We start from the raw sequence: 24,551 nt of genomic DNA, 5'->3' as shown, positions 1-24,551 counted from the left end.
TTTTCCTCAGCGCATTTTTGCAACAATTGGACAAAAATCACTGCACATTGACATGCAAAATGCCAGAACTGCCACAGCAAAATCAAGCATTTTTCCTGGAGAGACTGTATAAAGATAGGTAAATAGATCTTATATGGTTATGAACAGGGGTGAAAGTAGATTACATTTCTTACCGGTACGGGACACCAAAGTGCACACACATTAATTTTTGTATAGCCTAGGTGTAATCATAGAATTACATATAGAATCCCTATTCATTTCACATGATCTCAGTGGGCCACGGACTAGTAAAGATATGCCATAACACTTAACATGCAGTTCCTTTTAACATAGACGGCACGTGGGTTTCAACTTTGGGGAAGATCATCTTCACCATAAACATGCACATTTATAATAAAGCATTCCATGCATCCTCGCATTTGCAGACTTATGTAAGTTAGTCTACTATTCCGAATGTGAGAATTAGAATGGAATCATTATTTAAGCTAACACTAACTCCATCACTGTTGTCAAAAAATATATACTTCAATGTAGCACGAATGGGTGTAGAGTAGGCCTATCAGATACATGTCTTGTTGGCCTTTTATTAACACAGGTCATTCAATTTTACTACACTTTATATTCATCCGGAAATTATTCAGACCCCTGCCCTTATCCACATTTTGTTAACATTACAGCCTTATTCTAAAATGGATTAAATAAAAATCCAATCTACACACGATACCCCATAATGACAATGCGAAAACAGGTTTACACATTTTTGTAAATGTGTTAAAAATAACAGAAATACCATACTTGCATAAATATTCAGACCCTTTGCTATGAGACTCGAAACAGAGCTCAGGTACATCCTGTTTCCATTGATCATCCTTGAGACGTTTTTACAACTTGGAGTCCACCTGTGGTAAATTCAATTGATTGGGCATGATTTGGAAAGGCACTCACCTGTCTATATAAAAAGGTCCAAAAGTTGACAGTGCATGTCAGAGCAAAAACCAAGTCATGAGGTCGAAGGAATTGTCCGTAGACAGGATTGTGTCAAGGCACAGATTTGGGGAAGGGTACCAAAAATTGTCTGCAACATTGAAAGTCCCCAAAAACACAGTGGACCCCCTCATTCTTAAATGGAAGACTTTTGGAACCACCAAGACTCTTCCTAGAGCTGGCCCCTCGGCCAAACTGAGCAATCGGGGGAGAAGGGCCTTGGTCAGGGAGGTGACCAAGAACCCGGTGGTCACTCTGACAGAGCTCCAGAGTTCCTCTGTGGAGATTGAAGAAACGTCCAGAAGGACAACCATCTCTGCAGCACTCCGCCAATCAGGCCTTTATGGCAGTGGCCAGATGGAAGCCACTCCTCAGTAAAAGGCAGCCCGTTTGTCACCTAAAGGACTCTCAGACCATGAGAAACAATATTCTCTGGCGTAATGAAGCCAAGAAAGAACACTTTGGCCTGAATGCAAAGCGTCACGTCTGGAAGAAACCTGGCACTATCCCCATGGTGAAGCATGGTGGTGGCAGTATCATGCTGTGGGGATGTTTTTCAGTTGCAAGGACTGGGAGACCAGTCAGGACAGAGGGAAAGATGAACGGATAAAAGTAGAGATCCTTGATAGAGACCTGCTCCAGAGTGCTCAGGACCTCAGACTAGGGCGAAGGTTCACCTTCCAACTGGACAATGTCCCTAAGCACACAGCCAAAACAACGCAGGAGTGGCTTCGGGACATGTCTCTGAATGACCTTCATCGGTTCAGGCAGAGCCCCGACTTTAACCTAATCGAACATCTTTGGAGAGACTTGAAAATAGCTGTGCAGCGACACTCCCCATCCAACCTGACACAGCTTGAGGATCTGCAGAGAAGAATGGGAGAAACTCCACAAAGTTGTGCCAAGCTTGTAGTGTCATAACCAAGACTGGAGGCTGTAATCACTGCCAAAAGGGGCTTCAACAAAGTACTGAGTAAAGGGTCTCAATACTTAAGTAAATATATAATTTTTTAAAAATAAATTTGCAATTATTATGGGGTAGTGTGTAGATTGATGAGAAAAAAGAAAAAAAAACTATAATACATTTCAGAGTAAGGCTGTAACGTAACAACATTTGGAAAAAGTCAAGGGATAGGAATACTTTCTGAATTCACTATATTAGCAGAATCTTATTACGACAAATGCTGACACCTGACAGATCAATAAAAACAATGTTGTCTGATCCATATAAAAAGGCCTACAAAAAAGATGAGACACAAATACAATATGACATCTATCTAACCTGGAGGAGGAAATTATTGTCCAAAAACAACCAAAAAAGTGTTACTGACCCAATGATAAAGATATCCACTATGTTCACTCCCCAGGAATATGGCTGATGTTCTCCACTGGTGCCAATAAAATAGGCTACTTACTGTTCGCTCACTTAAGTTAAGAATTTTGATATCTAAAAGACAGACTGGAGTCTTTTCATTGCCATCTCTTTACAGAAACATCCATTTGCTTTCCAAACTGTTTTCTGTAATTGTATTTAAATATTGCAATTTGCCTGGCTGGGTCTCCACTTTTCACTGACAGTCACAACTGAATCATCTATTTGGTACTTGCTGTGCGTTATGCAATTAAAAAATAAACAATGCTAACGAATCTGTGGCCAAATCATACTTTCTGGTGTAGTTGCCCATTTTGAATGATTTTATTTATTTCTGTATAGACAGGAGTAAGCTAATAAGCCTATATAATTTTGGCAATTGAATTCAAGTTACATTAGGGAAAGCTTCCCATAGCTTTATGGACGTGTCGTCTATGCCTTTTAATGCGGCGTAAACAACCAGTCAATGATGTTTTCATCCGATTGTTTGACAATCACTTAACAAAGGGCCGCAGGAGGCTACCCGCGCACATTCATCCACTCACAAATGAATGGAAAGAGCCATCCGTTACAAAACACCTACGTGTACTGTAATTACATTCTGTGAAGGCCTACACGTGTAGCCTGAATTGACAAGATGCATAACCGGGTGGAAGCCGGCTAGTGATGGCTATGTAACAGTCTGGTGGCTTTATGATAGTCTCTCGGTCCCAGCTTTGATGCACCTGTACTGATGTCGCCTTCTGGATGATAGCGGGGTGAACAGGCCGTGGCTAAGGTGGTTGATGTTCTTCATGATCTTTTTGGCCTTCCTGTGACATCGGGTGCTGTAGGTGTCCTGGAGGGCAGGCAGTGTGCCAAGACAAATTTCTTTAGCTTCCTGAGGTTGAAGAGGCACTGTTGAGCCTTCTTCACCACACCGTCTGTGTGGGTGGACCATTTCAGATTGTCAGTGATGTGTACACAGAAGAACTTGGAAGCTTTCCACCTTCTCCACTGCGGTCCCATCGATGTGGATAGGGGGGTGCTCACTCTGCTGTTTCCTGAAGTCCATGATCAGCTCTTTTGTTTTGTTGACATTGGTGCCAGGTAAATAACCTCACTCACTCTCCCAGGGCCCTCACCACCTCCCCTGTAGGCTGTCTCATCATTGTTGGTAAAGCAGGCCTCCTACTGTTGTGTCACCTGTAAACTTAAGGATTGAGTGAGAGGCGTGCGTGGCCATGCAGTCATGGGTGAACAGGGAGTACAGGAGGGGGCTAAGCACACACCTTTGTGGGGCCCTGTGTTGAGGATCAGTGGAGGTGTTGTTTCCTACCTTCACCACCTGGGTGCGGGCCGCCAGGAAGTCCAGGACCCAGTCCACATGGGGCGGCAGGTAGCCTCGTGGTTAAGAGCATTGGGCCAGTAACCGAGAGGTTGGTGGATCGAATCCCCGAGCTGACATGGTAAAAATCTGTCGTTCTGCCCCAGAACAAGGTAGTTAACCCACTGTCCCTAGGCCATCATTGTAAATAAGAATTTGTTCTTAACTGACTTGCCTGGATAAATACATTTTACAAAAAGTTGCACAGGGCGGGGTTCAGACCCAGGGCCCCGAGCTATGGTGTTGAATGCTGAGCTATAGTCAATGAACATCATTCTTACATACGTATTCCTCTTGTCCAGATGGGATTGTGCAGTGTGATGGCAATTGCATCATCTGTGGATCTATTGGGGCGGTAAGCAAATTGAAGTGGGTTTAGGGTGTCGGGTAAGGTGAAGGTGATATGATCCTTAACTAGCCTCTCAAAGCACTTTATGATGACAGAAGTGAGTGCTACAGGGCAATAGTAATTTAGTTCCGTTACCTTTGCTTTCTTGGGTACAGGAACAATGCTGGACATCTTCAAGCAACTGGGGACAGCAGACTGGGATAGGGAGAGATCGAATATGTCGGTATTCACTCCAGCTAGCTGGTCTGCGCATGCTCTGAGGAAGCGGCTATGGATGCAGTCTGGGCCGGCAGCCTTGTGAGGGTTAACACGTTTAAATGTCTTACTCAAGTCGGCCACGTAGAAGGAGAGTCCACAGTCCTTGGTAGCGGGCCGCGTCGGTGGCACTGTATTATCCTCAAAGCGTGCGAAGAGCGTTTAGCTTGTCCAGAAGCAAGACGGTGTCGTCAATGTGGCTGGTTTTCCCTTTGTAGTCCGTGATCGTCTGTAGACCCTGCCACATACGTCTCGTGTCTGAGCTGTTGAATTGTGACTCCACTGTCTCTGTACTGATGTTTTGCCTCTTTGATTGCCTTACGGAGGGAAGAAGTACACCGTTTGTGTATTCCCAGTCACCTTGCCATTGGTAAATGCGGTGGTTCGCGCTTTCAGTCTGCCATTTATCCATGGTTTCTGGTTTGGGTAGATTTCAATAGTCACAATGGGTACAACATCTCCTATAATCTTCCAGATGAACTCAGTCACTGTATCCGTGTATTAGTCAATGTTATTCTCAGAGGCTACCCGAAACATATCCCAGAATGCGTGTAAATGCCTATTGTTTTTTGGCATTTTGTGTTAATTGTGATAGGCTCACGTTTTACCAGTACGGTGTAGCCCCACTATTTATTTGGCCGGAACGCCGTACCGGACCAGCCTACTTTCACCCCTGGTTATGAATGACAGAAAATGTATAATTTGTGAAGAGAATCAAATGTTACTATAATATTCTAAATTAAGAGCCAATAGCATTAAAAAAAAGTTTGTAATTCAAGCTTGACACTCAAATACTGTTTTTGCCTTACAGTAGGAAATACAGACAATGGCTGAATTTTCTATGATCAATACTGCCACCTAGTGAAAGCTGACATCTCATGAGAATGTATTTTTGCTCATCGCAGTAACTTGAAACACACTTACCAGACACGCTCCCACTAGCTGGGTGTAATGGTCACGTTTGTTTTTTTCCTCTAAAGAGCTGGTCTCTATGTCTGTCAAAATAACAATTGAAACATTACAATATCATGACTGTAATTAGGCAACACATTTAGGCATTAAATTGTAAATGACTATCACAATATGCCCAAACTGAAGTCAAACCCACCTAGTATACTGAAAACATCTGCTAAAATGGATGGCATGTCATCCCGCAGATCCTAGAAATAAACAAGAAATCAGACGCATTCAAAACGGGCATAAAAAAGGTAAATTCTAATTGACTTTTGTTTGCTGATACAGATGTTCCAGAAGTGGTGTTTAGCTTTCTTCACAAGCAAAGCACACTGTTTCAGTCTGAAATTAATGAATAGGCAGAAGAGGACTGTTTTATTATGGCGCAGCTGCAAGTGTACCTTCTCTGCATGTTCCTTATGATAGCGTCTGTGCCTCTATTCGTAACATTACAGAAATCCCACATTCCAGGGAACAGAGGAAAAACTTGTAGACTCATTGAGTTGTAACATTACTCTATCAATTTGAACAGCTGCTAAAGGAACCTCCGATTAGGATTGTATATTTTTCTCCTTCTTAAAAATAACCAGAAATCAAGAACTAAATGCACATCACTCCTCAATGGCAGATACTAGTCAATGTTTTCACTAAAAAGGACTCTCCTATGACACAAAAGCCTCATTTCATTATTGCACTAACGCATGGAAGATTTTCTGTGATGAAAGACATTGCAGAGAATGAGGAATCAAAAGGACTATACATACCATCATGTCACAGAGGACGCTAGCAGAAAGGTCCAGCTTGAAGTTCCCCTGTATGACATGCCAGCAGAGTTCATACAAAGCTGCCTGTATATCTAGAGAATAAAGAGAAGAGGCAAACAGGCAGAGAATGACTCAATACAATGTATCAGTATAACCCCCTTTTCACAAACGGCCAACCGAAGAGCTGTTGAGGCACAAGCTCACTATGATGCTATATGAACAATAAATGACACCCGACATAGCGAGACCCCATCATTGAATGAATATTACCTTAAATTACCTTGAATAATATCTTAACTTAATTTGCAAAGACTCAATTGTTGCAAAACTAACATGTATACTGTTCTTTCAAAGAGCACAGATGGGTACTTTCATTTTTGAGCTTACCTTTTATTGTGCCGTCATGATTTGTTTTGTATGCAAGATTCTTACATAGTTGTACACTGAAAAGGAGGGGGAAAGGTGATTATTTACTATATATTATCTAGTTTATTTTCAGTGACTTGTAAATAGTTTTCCAAATGACCATAGAACAGTTAGTAGTGTGCTGTAGTATGTGTACATCATTTGTACAGTACGTGTTGCAGACATGCAAAATCCGCCTTATGTCAACCCCCAATATTAACGCTTGCATATTACACTGCAACTGTTTAAATACACCATTCTGAGCATTTTTGCTATGACACTTTAAAACATAGTCCAAAACTGTAACATCCAGTTACTAGAGCTTGATGACTAAATTATTATCAATGCCAACTGTTGCCAATTATTTAATCAGCAGAAATCACACCCATACTACCAAATTCAGATGACGACATGTTTTCAATTCTAGCTAGCTAATGTTAACACTAGCTGCCTAGTTATGGTAATTATTAGGGTAGCTAACTAGTCCCTGATAGAAAATGTCTAGACTGTGATAGCTGCCTGGGAACCATGCATTAAGTAAAAATAAAACATAAGACAATACATGCATGGCTATTCTAGACAAAGTGGCTAACGTAAACTACCTAGCTAATGTTTTCGTGTAGCAAGAGTCAGGTGGTGGTACCATTAGCTTGCTGGGAACACCTGCTCGTCGAACATATCATTCTAAAATCATGGCCATTAATATAGAGTTGGTCCCCCCTTTGCTGCTATAAACAGCCTCCACTCTTCTGGGAAGGCTTTCCACTAGATGTTGGAAATTGCTGCAGGGACTTCCTTCCATTCAGCCACAAAAGCATACGTGAGGTCAGGCACTGATGTTAGGCGATTAGGCCTCGCTTGCAGTCTGCGTTCCATTTTATCTTAACAGGGTTTGATGGAGTCGAGGACTGGCCTGGACAGATTCCTGACAAGTTATTCAACACCGATCTCAACAATCCATTTCTCTATGGACCTCGAATTGTGCACGGGGGCAGTATCATGCTGAAAAAGGAAAGGGCCTTCCCAAACTGTTGCCAGAAAGTTGGAAGCACAGAATCATCTAGAATGTCATTGTATGCTGTAGTATTAAGATTTCCCTTCACTGGAACTAAGGGGCCTAGCCCAAACCATGGAAAACAGCCCCAGACCATTATTCCTCCTCCACCAAACTTTACAGTTGGCACTACACATTCGGACATTCAGCTAGAGTTCTCCTGGCCTCCGCCAAACCCAGATTCGTCTATCGGACTGCCAGATAGTGAAGCGTGATTCATCACTCCAGAGAAAGCATTTCCATTGCTCCAGAATCCTTATGACGGGCGAGCATCACACTACCCTTGGCATTGCGCATGGTGATCTTAGGCTTGTGTGTGGCTACACGGCCATGAAAACCCATTTCATGAAGCTCCCGACGAACAGTTATTGTGCTGACATTGCTTCCAGAGGCTGTTTGGAACTCTGTAGTGAGTGTTGCAACTGAGGACAGACAATTTTTTACAAGCTTCAGCGCTCGGCGGTCCCATTCTGCACTGTTGTGGCCTACCACTTCGCGGCTGAGCCGTTGTTGCTCCTAGACGTTTCCACTTCACAACATCAGCACTTCCAGTTGACCAGGGCAGCTCTAGCAGGGCAGACATTTGAGGAACTGACTTTTGAAAGTCAATGTGCTCTTCAGTAAGGCAATTCTAATGACAATGTTCGTCTATGGAGATTGCATGGCGGTGTGCTCGATTTTATACACCTGTCAGCAACGGGCGTGGCTGAAACAGCCGAATCGACAAGTTTGGAGCGTTGTCCACATTATGTTGGCCATGTAGTGCATGTGAGCGAAACCCGCATGTTGTGATGCACATGCATGCAATACTAGTATTAGTTAGCTAACTCACTGGTCACTAAGTCAACTTGCCGAATAGGTATATAGGTAGCTAGCGAACTATAGTAGGTAGGTTAGTTAGAACGCACAGGGTCAGGCTAGCCTGCATCAATAATAGCTGACTAGTTAGTTCGTCCACTGCACTGGCTTTCAGGGCTAAGCTAACTAGTTAGCTGTCTCGGAGGACAGACGAACTCAAAAGTTAGTTAGCTTGCTAGTTAGCATCTAATGGCCCGGGCCAGTGTTGCAGTACATGGATTGCACAAATGCTTTACCAAATTATTACTTCAAACAACATTATTGAACTGTAGCCAACTTTATCTTGTTATTATGAAATAGTTAGCACGCTAGGTTGGCTAATTCACGTCGCGAGTTAGCACGGTCTTGTACAGGATAACTATGGGAACCGGTTGCATGGCTCAACAACCCTAATGGAAAACGAAATACCAAGACATTCGTCTTCACAATTTAACAATATAATACAACTTACAACTCGTGTTTTCCAGATTTTTCCCAGTTTTTGATCCAATCAGCAGGGATGATACGTGTCGCCATCTTCCCCCACAATACCACACATAGCCCGGATGTTTAGCTGAATGCACAATAATGAAGACTAGTGCATCGTGGGACGACGAGTCAATTTGAGGTCTTCCAGTCAGTTTACCACAAACAAACGTTGGAAGCCTAAAATTGCAACGCTACAATAATTAACGTGTAAGATTTTATGTAGATTAGTGTAAAGATAATAAATTATGTTGAACAGATCCACTGGGTTTGTGGCTTGCTTAAGCGTCTCTATCACTTCAAGTCGTCAGAGCATGTGTTCAGTTCATGATGGTCATGTGATGCTAGGAGCCTCTCAATTTCAGTTTATGAACAGTATTCAGACAAATTCATGGCAGAGGTGAGCACAAAGCATTTAAAGGTAAACTCCAGTTTACCCACTTGTCGATTTATCCCATTGCCTGTCATGTCTTGGGATGATTTGTGTGTGGGCGTTTGTGCATACATTGAATTCTCACATTATCCACAACCCCATTACTGTAACAGTGGCTTCCTTATTCTTTAAAAAGACCCACATTCACCCCTTAGTGACCTACATGATCACCATCCCATTAATGACACCATTGTAACAACCCCTGACACAGGTGATTCAAACTAGTCACACAACCAGTGACTATACTGCACTCTGTCCAGTAGACATTTCATTTCCGTGTAATAGGCCTACTAAATACTGGTAACACTTCATTCAAATCATCACACAATTGCAGGGGTTTATTTTGTTCAAAAAGTTACTGGTCTCGAGACATAAATACAAACCATAAATGGAACAGTGGACTTTGTAAATAGAATAAAAAAACGTTTCATATACATTTGAATATATATAATATATGTATGTGTATACATATTTAGACATATGCACACACTTTCAGCAGTTCAATGCAAGGACAACAGAAAGGTAAATATCAAAACGACAGTATGAAGCCTACATAAGATTTAAGCAAAACAACTATGCATTCAAATTATTTTTTTAATTTGTCTAACATTGCTACAATGTAAATAATGAAAAATATACAATTCTCCAGTTTGTATTTAGATATAACATTTTAACTTTTGAAAATGGAGAGGCTGTGTTTTAAGCTGTTGTGGCTGTATAAAACTATAATTTACAATATTCATGATTACAATTTTATTCCTCCAGAAAAGCTTGTTGGGAATCTGCAAACCAAAGTACATAGAAGTAAAGAAAAGTTATTAAAACAAAAATCCTTAGAAAAGACAAACAAAACATTTACCATTTAAATATAAATACAAATTCAAAGGTAAATTCTTATGCATAACTGCACATTAATTAGGTTAATTTAAACCAGTTTACATTCTATTGAACCTTTTCCTAAATTAGACTTCAAATGAACTAAAACTGAGCAAATATAAAATGAGCACCGATTCACAATATATTACACATTTTTATAATTGTATAATATATAATTATATATTATGATACCATAATAGCTAACCCAAACTCTTAAATGTGGTATTTTAGAAACATTCTATAACAAGCTCTCTTACAGACACAACACAGTGGTACAACAGAGAATATTTTGACCACTCTTTTATACAAACCCTCTGCACACTATACTTTTGTACCACTCTTCAAAAGCATTCAAAATCATCAAACTTTTAAAAGTGATTCAGAATTTAAACTAAGCTTGTCAATGGGTCAAATGGCATTTGGGCATTATCAGTTCACCAAGAGGTCTCACCTATAACATTGGAAAAAAGAAAAACTGCAGGCCACATCCATTATTACACACCAGAAATTCCATTACAAAGGTTCATTTCTGTACTCTATACGAGTATTAACATGATTATAAAGTACTGATTTACATCTGATTGTCATTATAAAATACCTATAAATCAAAGTATTCTATAAGTTATAAAAGCAGGACAGACAAACCTCTAAAAATAATGACAGAGAGAATTCTGAGAACCCTGTATTTCATATTTGCGGTAAGGCCTTCCAACAATATGAAGACATTTCACATTTTCTCCTACTGTATATGTTTTAATATATGGCTACATGTCATGCCAGATTTTATATTTTAAAAGTATGTCAGCAACTATGTATTTACAGGAGACAAAAACATGCCCATTGATCGACAAAATAAAAGTGAAATTCAAACATGACGAATGTGCAACCATTGATGTCTCATAAGCAAATAGTCCCATGAGCTTATTTTAAAACAATTCTCTACAGAGAATACTTCTTGTCATCAAAACATTTTCGGTAACAACACAGTGTCCTCTTCACGCAGATCTACCATAATCAGCTTAGAACATTGAAACATTGAGGACCTAAAAAGAAAGAAAATACTGCATTTAAATGTTTAGTTACTTGCTGTATAATATGGAAAAGAATTAGAGAATGAGTATAGCCTTTCCATACCAAAGACATTAACTAAGTATCTGGATTTCACGTCGGTACTGCCACTGTTATTGTTGATCATATTGTTTGTTGTACGTGATCTTTAACAATGAAGATATCACTGTACTCTCAATAACAAACCAATACCCACCGAATCATCCATGATGGAAGAAGGATCAAAGTAGTCTGGCTTCAGCTCTGATCTCTCTCGGCGATTTTTAGATGGTGGCTAAACAATAAACAGCAAAGTAAGAAAGAAGAGACACCAAGGCAGTAATATTCATAAATGCACAACTTGTGAGAAAATTAACATCTTTATGAGTGTATTTTACCAGATCAATATCCATAGTGTCAAAATCCATGCCCTCGTTGAGATCTTCCAAACGGTCCTCTGATGACATCATTACATCCTCTACTATTGGCTCCTCATCATCCTCCATGAGTCCTGAACCGCGGCGGCTAGATGGTCAAAGACATGGCCACAAATTACTATATACATTACACAAGTAAGTACTACACTGGGGTTGAAACACCACTGTGGTCTGGAAGAGAAATGCAGTCTTACATTGCATTCTGCATGTGGCTCCTCATCTTGGCATACTGCATGCTGGCTCGCTCCTGCTGCTGCTGCCGGGCCTCTGCCTGCTGTCTCTGGGCTAGCATCCAGGTCACCTGGGTACTGAAAACAGAGTCAGACACATTAATACAGACAGTCATACTTATTCAAACAAGAGGCGAACTACAGCCATTTCATTGAAGATATCATTCATTTTGATAACATTGCATACATAGCTAAGTAACATTACATTACAGATTTTTACATTTTAGTTCTTTAGCAGACGCTCTTTTCCAGAGTGCCTTACAGGAGCAATTAGGGTTGAGTGCCTTGCTCAAGGACGCATTGACAGATTTTTCACCTAGTGGGCTCGGGGATTCGAACCAGCAAGTTTTCATTTACTGGGCCAACGCTCTTAACCACTAGGCTACCTGCCGCCCTACAATGGATGGCCAAAGATACTCATGAAAATCAAAAGGTGTTGAGCCATAGAAAGGTGTTCCGTACTTGTAGTCCATGGGGGTCTGATGGTGGTGCTGTTGGGGGGGCAGCTGTTGGTGCTGCTGCTCTGATGTCATAGCATAGACACCCATGTAGCTCTCCTCTGGCCTCATTTTCTTGGGGTCCCTCAGCACAGTGGAGGTTAGATGTGGCGAGGGCATCATCACTGGCGTCTGCACGTTCTGCTCCTGGTTCATCCACACTGCGTCTGTGCTGCAGCTGCTACTCTCCTCTGCTGCAATAGCAAGGGTTTCATAGGGTTGTTATATAGTGAGCAGACCACTCACTGCTCAGGTAGAGACATCTTAGCGTATTGGCTTTTTATAAAGCCAACGTTAGATAACATCTAGCAAACACTCAATTCATTAATGTCTAAACTTCATTCGGCAAGTTATTTCCCCAAGTGAAAATCTAATCGCACAAAGCAGGTGGCATATTCTGGAACACAATTTGTTGTGTACACAGTGTACAAAACATTAGGAACACCTGCTTTTTACATGTCATAGACTGATCAGGTGAAAGCTATGATCCCTTATTGATATCACCTGTTAAATCCACTTCAAATCAATGTAGATGAAGGAGAAGAGACAGGTAAAATAAGGATTTTTAAGACTTGAGACAATTTAGATATGGATTGTGTGTGTGCCATTCAGAGGGTGAATGGGCAAGACAAAATATTTAAGTGCCCTTGAACGGGGTTATGGTAGTTGGTGCCAGGCGCACCGGTCGGGGTCAAGAACTGCAACTCTGCTAGGTTTATCACGCTCAACAGTTTCCTGTGTGTATCAAGAATGGTCCACCCCCCCAAAGGACATCCAGCCACCTTGTCACAACTGTTGGAAGCATTGGAGTTAACATGGGTCAGCAGCCCTGTGGAATGCGTTCAACACCTTGTAGTCCATGCTCAGACAAATTGAGACTGTTCTGGGGGCAAAAGGGAATGCAACTCAATATTAGGAAGGTGTTCGTAATGTTTTGTATACTCAGTGTATATCATAACACTAAACATTGAGCTTTCAGGTTTAACACCAGCGTATGTTGCCCATGCTATTCTGTGGCTCGGTGTCGGCCCCTCACCTTCAGGCAGTTTCCTCTTTCCGGTGCTGGCTGGCTTGGCCTTCTTGGTCCTGATGCTGGAACTTCGGCTGCTGTAGCCGCTGATGACAGACATGGTGTCGTCGTCCCCTCCGGCCTGCAGGGAGTTCCTGTAGGAGATGAGGGGCAGCCAGCAGTCCTCTCGTTGCAGGGCCATCTGGAAGGTCATGAACCGCTCCAGGTAGAGGTGACTGCAGAGGACAGAGGACCACAAATCAACATCCATGATCTAGTGTAGCTGTGGTCTGTCTGGCTAAGGATAATACAGTCACTAATGATTTGACTGCACATAGCACTAAGTATAACAGTTTCCTCTGACTTACACAGTCTTCTTGTCCTGACGGAGAAGTTTGGAGGAAAACTCGCTGAGAATGTCCAGGAAGGCAAGGTTGAGAGGAGGGTTTCCCTCTCCCTGGGGACTGGGCTCCTTGAAGGCAAACTCGATTCCATCCCTGCAGCAAGTGCAGCACAAGACAACATGTTTAGGAAGGAATGGATTGAAGTATTGAGCTGTAAATACTTTAACAGTTCTGGGAGGTTGAGAAGCCTCAAATAGAAGCATGCCTGCAGAGCTGTTAAACCTTTATGTATTGATTCCTACACAGAGGATGAGTTTCACATTTGCAGCAGGCTTACTTGTGTAACATGGCGATAGCCTCTCTGGTCTTCAGCTGATCCAGGCCAAAGGTCAACGAGAAACGTCGGGCCAGTTCTTTAATGCCGCAGAAGGACGACGACGAGCGGTCAAAGTTGCAGCCGAGGTCAGATAACATCTCATTGAAAAGCTAAAAAGAGAAAAGTGTTGCAACTTTAAAAAAAACAATGATCAAAACCACTCACATTGTCACAAAATGAAGACAATACTTTAACTGAATGTTAATTTCACCATAGCTCTTACCTGCTGCAAACTCAGAATGAGGGTCTTGGCACACTGGATCTTGTCAATTTGTCTTGTTTTACTCATTGTTTCCTTGATGATATCTCCATAGTCATTGTAGTACTAGAGAGAAAAACACATTTAATTATTTCATTGACTAGGAATAGCACAACATTACATTTTTATTTTAAAAGGTCTAAATATGGTTGGAGGCCAGACATACCCTCATGTACTGCTTGAAGATATCAGCTCCAGTGTTCATCTCCACTACATTGTAAATTATCAGTTTGCAGTACGCTGCCAGCAGGTTACGTCTCTTGTGTAAAGCCTCAATTTTACTGGCTTCATCATCTTGCTGCCCATCTGATAAAATGAAGAACACGGAGGTAACCCCTTGCAAAACTTTAACATTCCTGTCTCCATATAATGTGTTCGCTTTAACTCAGAAACAGCTCTGGTGTTTTAACTTGTGTGTGCACTATTCACATTAAAAGCCATTCTCAGCCGTCTCCTTGTGTTGTGACTAGCTGCCAGGTGGGCTGTGTGGATGTTCAGCCTGTGCTGTGTGTGTGTGTGTGTGTGTGGGGGGGGGGGCATTGGGCTGTGTCTGACCTGTGCTGTTGTTGTCATCGTCCTGGTCGATAAAGACGTGGTCCAGGATGAAGTTGAGCAGCTCTGCCTGTAGGGGGGAGTCTGGAGTGTAGATCAGAGCCTCCAGCTGCTCCCGGCCCGACGACACAATCTGGTGGCTGAAGATCATCAGGGCGTCACACAGGATGGTGAAGGCCTGGAACACAGTCAATCAATCACACGACACCCGTCCATGTCAACAGCTGTCACACAGTGCTTTGCAGTAATCCAGGAAAATACAACAGAGCAGCAATTCCTCAGCCCTCACTTAACAGTGAACACACAGCTATACAGTCAGGCAACAGACTGACATGACGTAGGACAACCCACCTGCTCTTTGACAGTGGTGTTGACACTGGTGAGGTAGCGTTGACACATCAGACAGAAGGCCCTCATCTGCTTCCTCAGGGTGACCATGTTCCCCTGGAAACCATTTTACAGACACAACTTGTAACTCCGCCACACAGGGGTGTATAGTCACAACCATTGGCAGACACTGGATAGTTATTAGTCACTGATAACAACAGTGTGTGTACCTTTGTGGAGCTGCCCTCTGAGACCTTGGCTAGGTGCCACAGAATGATGTAGTGTGTGCACTGCATCGCATGAATGACAATCTGGGAAAAAGTATTACAAGGTAAGTGATAGTAAACAGTGGAGATGAATGTCAAACATTTCAGGGGTAGGTGGGTTTGAGGGGATAAAAGGGTTATGGTTTAGGTACCTGCTCAGGCATATCTCCATTCTGAAGTCCTGTGTTTAATAGCTTATAGTTGCTGGTGAACAGGTCCCATTTAGAGAGGTCATGTGCACTGAAGAGGAGAGAGAAACACAGAATCTTTTCAGATAAGGAGTTATGATTTATCTACCATTCATTGGCAAATGTTTGGATTACACATTTCTTGTTTAATCTTGCTCAAGGCCTTACTTGTGGAAAGCAGTGATCCTCTTTAGTGTGGACAGGACCTGGTAGGCATCATCCTCATCTGGTTCCTCACCCTGAAACAACAGATAACTAGGTTGTGAAATCCTACACAGCCACGTATCACTCAATTTACAGTCCCAGTTTCAATCAACACCAATCTGAGTACTACCCTGGAACACTCTTTTTTCTTTGACAAATAGTCTACAAAGATTAAAGACAGGCAATGTCCTTATGCATTGCCAAATCTGCCATAGAGGTTTTCAATCTGACAGACAGCTCAGTCTCTAAGCCACTCAGCCAGCTAAACATAGAATAAAATAGACATTTTATGTATCTCTATGCATCTGAGCCCACCTCCAGCAGGAAGTCCTCCAGGAGTCTGTTGAACTTGTCTACCAACTCGTCCAGTAGCTGGGACCTGGCGATGTCCACCCTGTTGAAGATGGTGAACTCCTCGTTGCAGAGAGCGTGGTAGGTCATGGAGCACGCCTCCAGCACGTCGGTCTCTGTGTGCTTCTCCACCACCTCCCTGATCTGACGCAGCAACGACTCCAAGTGCTGCACACAAACAGAGGACAACAGTCTCCGTTTGTGGCGAGGTCTCAAACTATATTCTGCCACAATGGCCATGTGAATAATTGCCTGTTAACAATCTAAGGTGCGGTAGGATTAGTTATGCTCCAGGAATATCAGATGATTCACAAACCTTTTCCAATCGACCAGTGGTGTAGATTTCCAGGTCAAAGAACTGCGGTAGCTGCAGTAAGTTGGTCACCTTCTCAGCATCAACGGAGTACTGTGAGGGTAAGATGGAGAGGGTGAGGGGAGCTACAACCAGAGACCTAGCGTTGAGTAATACTGCATCATCCTGGCAGTCCCAGGGGTTGAGTTATATATAGAAGCCGTGTATAGACTATAAAAAGTGACAGTCATGTACACAACTTGATAACTGACCTTGGCCAACAACAGAGGCAACGCCACAGCAAAGATCTCAGTGATTCTCGTCCGGTCATCCAGCTGGGTTTTCTTTTCTTTCGCTGTCAGGACCTAGGAGAATTTTCAGAAGAGCACAATCACATCACAATCATAAGAATGGCTTACCCAGAAAAACTTACAAAAGGACTATTTTAAGGTAAAAAATGAGTTAGAGCACTCAACAAAAAAAGGCAGAACCGTCAGTCACCTGTTAGCTCCCTGTACAATGGATTAAAGTGAGCAAAAAGTAATCATTCGCTGGCTTTTTTTGTTGAGTGCTCCATCTCCTTTTTACCTCAAATTAGTACTTTTGGAAGTTTTTCTTGGTAAGCCATTCTGGTGATTTTTGTCATTGAACACCCCTCCTTCCCTTTGCTAAAGCGCAACGGCCCATCTGAACTCACATTACAATAATGTTATATGAAAGATTTTTATAAAACCTCATATCTGAGTGAATGTTCAAACATGCCTTCTGAGAATAAAGCCTTGAGAGCTCACTAGTACTAGAGTTGACCGTTGAGGGGCTTACATTGGAAAATGCCAAGCAGCACTCACCCTCTTCCCAGTGCCTCTGCCCACTGGAGGGTGGCACTCACAGGCCTGGCGGATGGCACACAGCATGATCTCGATCAGGGCAGTCTCCTGGTGGTCAGTCAGGGCTGGACAGGACAAAACATGTTGAGACATGACTCTGTGTGTGTGTGTGTGTGTGTGTGTGTGTGTGTGTGTGTGTGTGTGTTGCTCCTCCTTACCTTCCTCCCCTGGCATGGGCTCATCCAGCAGCAGGCTGATCATGCTCTCCCAGTCTTTGAGCAGCTCCCCTGCACACTCCCACAGGCTGTCCACCAGGTAGGCCCCGTGCTCATGGAGCTGCAAACATTCAGAGGTTATCACAACTGAAACACGTCACTAGTCACTTTACCCCTACCTATATGTACATAGCTACTTCAACTACCTCGTACCCCTGCACATTGACATGATACTGGTGCTCCCTGTATATAGCCACGTTATTCACTGTGTATTTATTTGTCGAGTCACTACTGTATCTCTATTTTTGTTATCATTAACTCTTCATTGTTGGGAAAGGGCCCGTAAGTAATAATTTCACAGTTAGTCTACACATGTTGTTTACAAAACATAGCAATTTAAAATGTGATTTTGATTTGTGCCCCAAGTAGGTCACTTCAAACAGAGACAGACTCTTCATTGAGCCTGACCACACCTCACTCTCCAGGAAGAAGAAGACGGTGGTCTTGATGAGGTTCCCGTTGAGGCTCTGCCTGCCCCTCCTGGGCATCCCTTCCTCCTCTGGACCTCGATGGCTGAAGAGCCTATGGACATGGCAACATTGAGGTAAGGTTAAATGCAGCTGGATAATCTCAAAAATATAGATCTGTTTCTCAGCCTTAAGGCATTACCAACCCAAATGGGGCTTTAATCACAATTTCATAAGAGTATTTTTCAGCTTCCACCACAGCTTTAGAGAGCCAATGTGAGACCTACTTCTTATAGAGGAACTCTCCTGCAGCCACAGCCACAGGTCGATGGGCAGAGTAGACCAGATGGTAGACACTCTCACAGTCCTCTGCTGTCAGGACCTCATCACTGCTACTGTAAGGAGAAAACAACACACAGGTCTGTAAGGTCTCATCGTCATCAGCGAAGGGTCAGGAGTGCATGGAGGGCTGGACACTAATACGTGGGCTAACGTTGTGAAGGATGAGCAATTATAGACATGATTTGTAGACAAGGTTACTCACTGCAAGACAAGAGTCAGAAGTTTTATGGCTTGCACTGCAACATCATACTCCTTATCCAGTGCCATCGACACAATGCGATCCTGTCAATGACAGTAAAGTCAACATCTGGCCAACCATGATGTGTGTATGTTATGTACAGGATTTCCCAGTCAGTGGTGTGATGGGCGTCTGACCTACCTTGAAGCGGCTGGTGAAAAGCTCCAGTCGAGTGTTGAGCTCCCGGTTATAGTACAGGCCCTGGAGCGCAGTCAGACACCTGAGGCGCACTTCTCCTTGCTGTGATCACAGGGAGGACAATGTCCAAACCACAATGTTCAAACCTCAATGCTGTAGCTTTTCAACTCTGATAATATACCTACTGTTGAAACACACAGTAAATGACTACCCGCAACATGCTATACAACTCCCACAAATGTGATTTGACATATTGCATGGCTCACCTTGTCATGCATGGTCCATCCAACATACTTCAGATAACTGTCATTGAGAAAAGCATCGCTGTACATCTTCATCCATACCCCAATCTCCTCAATGCAGATTGCCCGGACCTCAGCTATAGCATCGCTGATAAACAGAGAAATGTCCAGACTTATTCACAGCCCCCATTACACTCAATGATCAAATCAATTATTTGATATCTTACAGTAGGGCAGTAAACATTGATTTCATTAGAAAGGCTTAAGTGGTAAAGCCAGAGGCAGTTCTACTTAGATCAGAGATCAGTGCACCATGGTGTGCCATGATGAGCTGTTCTGCCTTAGCAACCGTTGCTACCTGTTGTTTAGCACAAGAGGGCACCCCAAAGCCTTGGAACAGCTCAGTGAAAGACTAGCCTGCACATCTCAGAACTGCTGTAAGCCTTCCATGCATCTGAAGTCTCTCTCAATGTCAGTACCTGAAGTTGGTTTTCACACAGTGATCAAACTCTCTGACATCAAGTGAATGCACCCACAGTTCTCTTTATAGACTCCTCTTTAAAAATCTACTACAAAAACACCATTCATAATACCCACCCTAAAACAATCCAGAATAAAAAATATAACACATAATCCATTACAGTTGTAATTTAATTCATTGTTCTGTATGTAGAAAGATGACAAATTGCAATACATACCGATATCTGTGAACAAACACTCCTTTAAAAATCGCATTCATCATGTTTTCAATTTCGTCTTGATTTTCTTGAAGCTGAAAAGAGGAGACGTTTCAAATTGAAAATGCTTTTTACATATCTAATGGAAAGAAGTGGAGGGCGCACAACCAACGTGAGTCGAGGTGCAACCAAAAAACTAAATTATAAAAGGCGCAACGCTCACTCACCATTAAAAACATATTTTACTTAAACAACTATTAAAAGTTTGACGTTTCGGACTTCATTGATGGCCTTCAGAAATTGGTTGTCAAGCTTTTAGTTGTTTAAATAAAATAATATTTAAAATGGTGAGCGAGCGCTGTGCCTTTTCAAAAATGTAACTTCTAAATGGTCCGTTTTGAATTGTTAGGACCAGGTAAGGTTCCCCCTCCCTACAACAGCCGTAGGGAAGAAACGGTTGAGAGACACCAGAAGAACCCACTCACCTCTTTACGCTTCTGTAACAGGAGCTCTAGCCTATCATTGGCCCTCTTGGCCATGACCTTGTTCCTCTCTGCCTCATACTGCCTCTGAGTGTTGTCCATGTTGATGCTCAGGTTCAGAGCCACGTTCACCAAGGCTGTCATCAATTTCATGGCTGGTAGAGACAACGACTCACTTGAGTGACATCTACTAATTAATAAGGCACTATTTATGCAGACCTGCCATCAAATCAAGGTATATTCAATAGGCCTACATATAGACACAGTGTAGCCCTCATAAAAGATAGCACTAAAATACATCAAGCTAATAGTTTAACAGTGGTTGAACTACAGTCTTCCCTCAACTGCCCAGAGTCTCTATTGTGTTAGTACTGACCTGCCAGTGTGCTGGTGTGTCTGAAGGCTCGGACCTGCGAGTCAGACAGGCCAGTGAGCAGCGAGATGACTGTGTCCATCATGTACTCGTCATAGATGATGCTGTACTGACACTGCCGCACCAGCACCCCGATAAACTCACAGAAGCTCGACTTGAACTTCTTCCACAGTGGCCCTGCCATGGTTAACGGGTAGTCCCCGCTGTCCTATTTGATAACAGAGCGAAAGCGGGAATAATGTTTAAATATACGCTATAGACAGAGAGGCATAAATAACAATGTACAGTAAGTGTACAATCAAAAAGTACCTCGTCAAATTCCTCTGTCATCTTCCTGATGATCTCAGAGTTTTGCATGTGTCTGAACATCTCTGCACTGACAGCACCTGTAGCAAAACAAAAAACAAGAACAAAAAAATCTTACCTTGTTTAATCATCACAAGTAACGGATGCAAAATGATTTAGAAAAGTCCTTCACAGCAGATCGTATTCTATTCAACAATTCTATTCAATACACTCTGGGAGCCTACCTTTACAACCGGAGCACTGGATGAAAAAGTTGATCAAGTCCAGGAGTGCAATGTCTCGATCACTCTTGTAAGACTCAATCCAGTCATCAACGATGGACTAAAATAAAAAAAACACCAATTAGGCATCACTTAATTATGAAAATACTACTATCAACAACATGCATTGAAAATTACTACTTTATTACCCTATCCTTCTAATTAAAATAGTTTGAACCAACCTGTGTGGCACTCTTCCCCATCTTCACCACCTCGAACAGGGTCATGCTCTCCATCCCATTCTCCTGGTGATGGCCATTCACCCCGCCAAGGCCAGTACCCTTCGCTCCACCACCCTTCCCCTTCTCTCCAGGGGCTTTCTTCCCCTTCCTTCCACCCTACAACAGACAGGAATACCGTGTTAGTGTATATTGTGTGTGCACAAATGTAAAGTAGGAGGTGACCATATCCATTTAATTATGGATGTCTTGTGTTGATAGAGGATTTTACAAGCAAGTCTCACCTTTCCTTTCCCAAGCTTTGCATTCTTGACATCAGGGTCCTCAAGGTCTGTGTCAGAGGATAACTGTGTATCGGTCTCTCTGTTCAGAAAACAAAAATAAGTTATTGTAACAATACACACAGAACTAGTTTGAAGGTCTATCTATGCATTACAAAGCGTATGTCCTCTGTATCTTCACGGTTTGCAAAAAAATAAGGTAATACAATTTGCATGTTACTTTACACATCTAAGTTATACTTACTGAGGAAACTGAAACTCTGTGTGCAACTCTTGTGCTGCTATCATTTCTTTAACATTTTCTGGACACACTCTAGTAAGTATGGACTTCTCAGGATCCACCAAAATGTAGACTAATACAACCTAGAACATATGAAAAGAAGGGTCAAACATTCAAAAGGACAAAGGCAGTCCAAAGATGGTATTATGCCTATGTATAACTTAACGTGTGTGTAGGTTAATGTGTAACAAGTATAATGGATTAACAGTATAAATAAGAAGTGAGGATAACCAATTCCGTTTGCACACTCGGCAGTTCACAATTGACTGCTGAAGACAGAGATGTATTCATTAGTCTGATTCCGTTGCAAAACGTTTAGTCTGTTGCTAACCGTTTTGCAACGGAAACCGTTCACGCAAAACAGACAATTATTTGCAACGAAAACGATAGTTTTTTATTGGAAAACTGCAGGTAGGTAGGTCCCTTTCATTTTCGTTTGTGTTCGTTAGGTTCCTTTAGTAAAACGGTTTACGTTGGAAAACGTTTTGCAACAGACAAATGAATACACCTTCCAGATGTAGCTTGCTACTGTTACCTGGGGAAATAAAATAACATGACACTAGACGTAGAACCAGAAGACAACAGCAGACTTTACAAATGGAAATAGGGGGAGAAAATCAGTTATGAAGCCAGCAACAATTATTCACGAGAAAGCTAGCTAAACGAGATAGCTAACGTTAGGCCATTCGGAAAGCTGCGTCAGCAAACTTCTTTACGAATGAGAATCTCGAACTAAATAACACCTCGTCGGCTTCAAACAAACAAACAAAAATCCCTACATTATGAGGACTAACGTTACTCCAGGGCTGCAACAGACGTTCTTAAACTACTCCATCTTTGCTCATTAGTTGTCGGCGAATGAAAGGTTGGCTAGTAACGTAGCTATGCATTCTGCGGCTGTCAGACAATGTAGTAAATGTAACTGTAAAACAGTTAAAACAAAACCAAGAAGTATGCAATAACTGTCATTCAGTTAGCTACATACATTTTCACCATAGCTAACGTTACTCCAAAAACAAGCTATTATTGATAGGGTACAATCCTCTTCCGTGTAAACAATGTTTGACGTCCATCTTTGCCAGCTAGCTGGCTACCATTGCTGTAGTTAACTAACGCTAGTTGGCTATCTTATGGTTAACTAAGAGACGGGTTAACTATAAACATACACTCGCATGATGTGTTATGATGATCGCAAGACGATTTAGGTAACGATTCCGACTTAAATCAGGCAAAGTCCCTGCACACATCATGGTGAAAGAGCTAACTAGCTAAATAACTTAGCTACCATGTACTAGCGGGCTAATATATAACGTTACAGTCAAGGGACACGTCAATATGGTTTGATGATTAAGTTAACTGCAAGCTAGTTAATTTGCGACAAAACCGCAATTTCAAATTCCAGTTCCTTATTGTATCTAGCTAACATTAATTGTCCTAGCTACATCCTGCTAATAACTTGCTAGTTTATTCAACAAGACTAGCAACACAGCTAGCTCCCAGAATGTTATCCGCCATTTTACAGCTTACCTCGTTGTTTGACTGAAATACTGTAATCAACCATCAAAATAATCCAGATGTTTCTGAAATTGTCTCGCTGGAACGTTTATTAATTTGTAAATATATAATTGGCTATTTACCACTCTCTTAAATGTAGATTTGGTTAATCTGATTCCTGAGCTATGGCTATTATTTTTCTCTGCTAGCTAGCTAACTAGCATGGCTCAGTTTGTTGTCGATGGATTCGTGTCGTCGATGGCGCACCACCTGTCGGTCAAATTGAACAGTACACTTGCCCGCAACTCATTTTCATACAAAACTAATAGGACATAACACAGACTGTTGTTGATGATACAAAATACTGAGAACCATATACATGTAGCCTGGTCTCATAGACTAGACGTAACATAGTAAACGTAAATACGTGCCACTCAAATTTGTATAAAATTGTAATGGCCTGGCTAGATCATAAAGGAACAATTGTCCAGACAGACGATTGAGTTTACGAATTTACGGTTTATTAAGCCAACTCCACACAGGCTACTGTTTGGCCGTAGCCCACGACAAATAAATGAAAATTTCCCTATAAAATAACCGTGACATTATCTTGTGAAGACCAGACACAAGAGAGAGAACAATGGCTAAACATGGTCTTAACTAGCAATGCTCCATTCCCCAGAGTACCCTCTGTATGGGGCAATGGTGCAGGAGGTGGAGTCTTGGACAGCGGAACAGCATGCCATGAGGACCATAGGCAGGTGCTTTCCCCAGTCACGCTGGTGTTTGGCAGAGACAATGGCCAGCTGCTGTCCAAGTGTTTTGTTGAAGCACTCCATAAGGCCATCACTTTAAGGATGGAGAGGAGTAGTGCGGGTCTTGTGCATACCCAGCCTCTCACACATGGTGTCGAACACACGGGACTCAAAGTTTCTGCCTTGGTCGCTGTGGGTGGACTCCGCAGCGCCAAACCTGCTGAACATCCCCGCTGTCAGGGTGTCATCGATGGTCTCTGCCTCCTGGTCAGGCAGAGCATTTTGGGAAATAGTCCATGGCCGTGAGCACCCAGCGGTTTCCACTGTCTGTGGTGGAGAACGGCCCAAGTACTCCCACCCCCTCCATGGGAGCCCCAACTGGGAACTGTTGGAGCTGAGCATGAGAGCAGCCTGGAGGGCCCTTTCTCGCTGTACAGTTGTCACAGTGGCACCAAAAGTCCTCCACATCCCTCTGTGTTGC

At 42.4% G+C, this 24,551-nt stretch overlaps 2 protein-coding genes across 6 annotated transcripts in view; both read right to left on the bottom strand.

Moving 5' to 3' along the window:
* The window catches only part of LOC110537361 (THO complex subunit 2), a 65,888-nt gene extending 56,742 nt beyond the window's left edge, over window positions 1-9,146 (bottom strand). For both annotated transcript variants that reach the window (XM_021623337.3, XM_021623338.3), the window contains exons 1-5: window positions 8,813-9,146; window positions 6,432-6,487; window positions 6,045-6,136; window positions 5,435-5,486; window positions 5,251-5,321 (exon numbers count right to left, since the gene is read on the bottom strand). In XM_021623337.3, coding sequence (XP_021479012.2) covers window positions 5,251-5,321; window positions 5,435-5,486; window positions 6,045-6,136; window positions 6,432-6,487; window positions 8,813-8,877 — 336 coding nt within the window. In that variant the 5' untranslated portion in view covers window positions 8,878-9,146. The remainder of the gene's footprint in view (window positions 1-5,250; window positions 5,322-5,434; window positions 5,487-6,044; window positions 6,137-6,431; window positions 6,488-8,812) is intronic.
* A 424-nt stretch (window positions 9,147-9,570) lies between these two features.
* Window positions 9,571-23,717, bottom strand: LOC110537360 (cohesin subunit SA-2). 4 transcript variants are annotated; one of them, XM_021623334.3, is made up of 34 exons: window positions 23,349-23,717; window positions 21,786-21,904; window positions 21,545-21,623; window positions 21,264-21,419; window positions 21,046-21,142; window positions 20,825-20,901; window positions 20,519-20,723; window positions 20,146-20,297; window positions 19,682-19,755; window positions 19,008-19,131; window positions 18,745-18,843; window positions 18,568-18,647; window positions 18,311-18,418; window positions 18,030-18,138; window positions 17,560-17,677; window positions 17,363-17,466; window positions 16,787-16,879; window positions 16,539-16,628; window positions 16,187-16,390; window positions 15,836-15,906; window positions 15,632-15,719; window positions 15,444-15,524; window positions 15,238-15,330; window positions 14,890-15,064; window positions 14,501-14,640; window positions 14,299-14,400; window positions 14,037-14,185; window positions 13,724-13,852; window positions 13,383-13,591; window positions 12,312-12,540; window positions 11,814-11,927; window positions 11,581-11,707; window positions 11,400-11,477; window positions 9,571-11,178 (listed from the first exon to the last, which is right to left on the bottom strand). In XM_021623334.3, the coding sequence occupies exons 2-34, from the start codon at window positions 21,827-21,829 to the stop codon at window positions 11,155-11,157; spliced, it is 3,822 nt and encodes a 1,273-aa protein (XP_021479009.1). In that variant the 5' UTR covers window positions 21,830-21,904; window positions 23,349-23,717; the 3' UTR covers window positions 9,571-11,154. The 4 variants fall into 4 exon arrangements, with proteins under 4 accessions (XP_021479009.1, XP_090048299.1, XP_021479010.1 ...); XM_090192173.1 differs by having other exon boundaries at window positions 17,337-17,466; window positions 23,349-23,569; XM_021623335.3 differs by having other exon boundaries at window positions 22,357-23,354.
* Between the last annotated feature and the right edge of the window lie 834 nt (window positions 23,718-24,551).

Source organism: Oncorhynchus mykiss, chromosome 12, assembly GCF_057628025.1.
Source record: "Oncorhynchus mykiss isolate SJ-2025 chromosome 12, ASM5762802v1, whole genome shotgun sequence".
NCBI classification, from domain to species: Eukaryota; Metazoa; Chordata; class Actinopteri; order Salmoniformes; family Salmonidae; genus Oncorhynchus; species Oncorhynchus mykiss.
The sequence above is the reverse complement of the archived record's forward strand: the minus strand, read 5'-3'. Positions and strand labels throughout refer to the sequence as shown.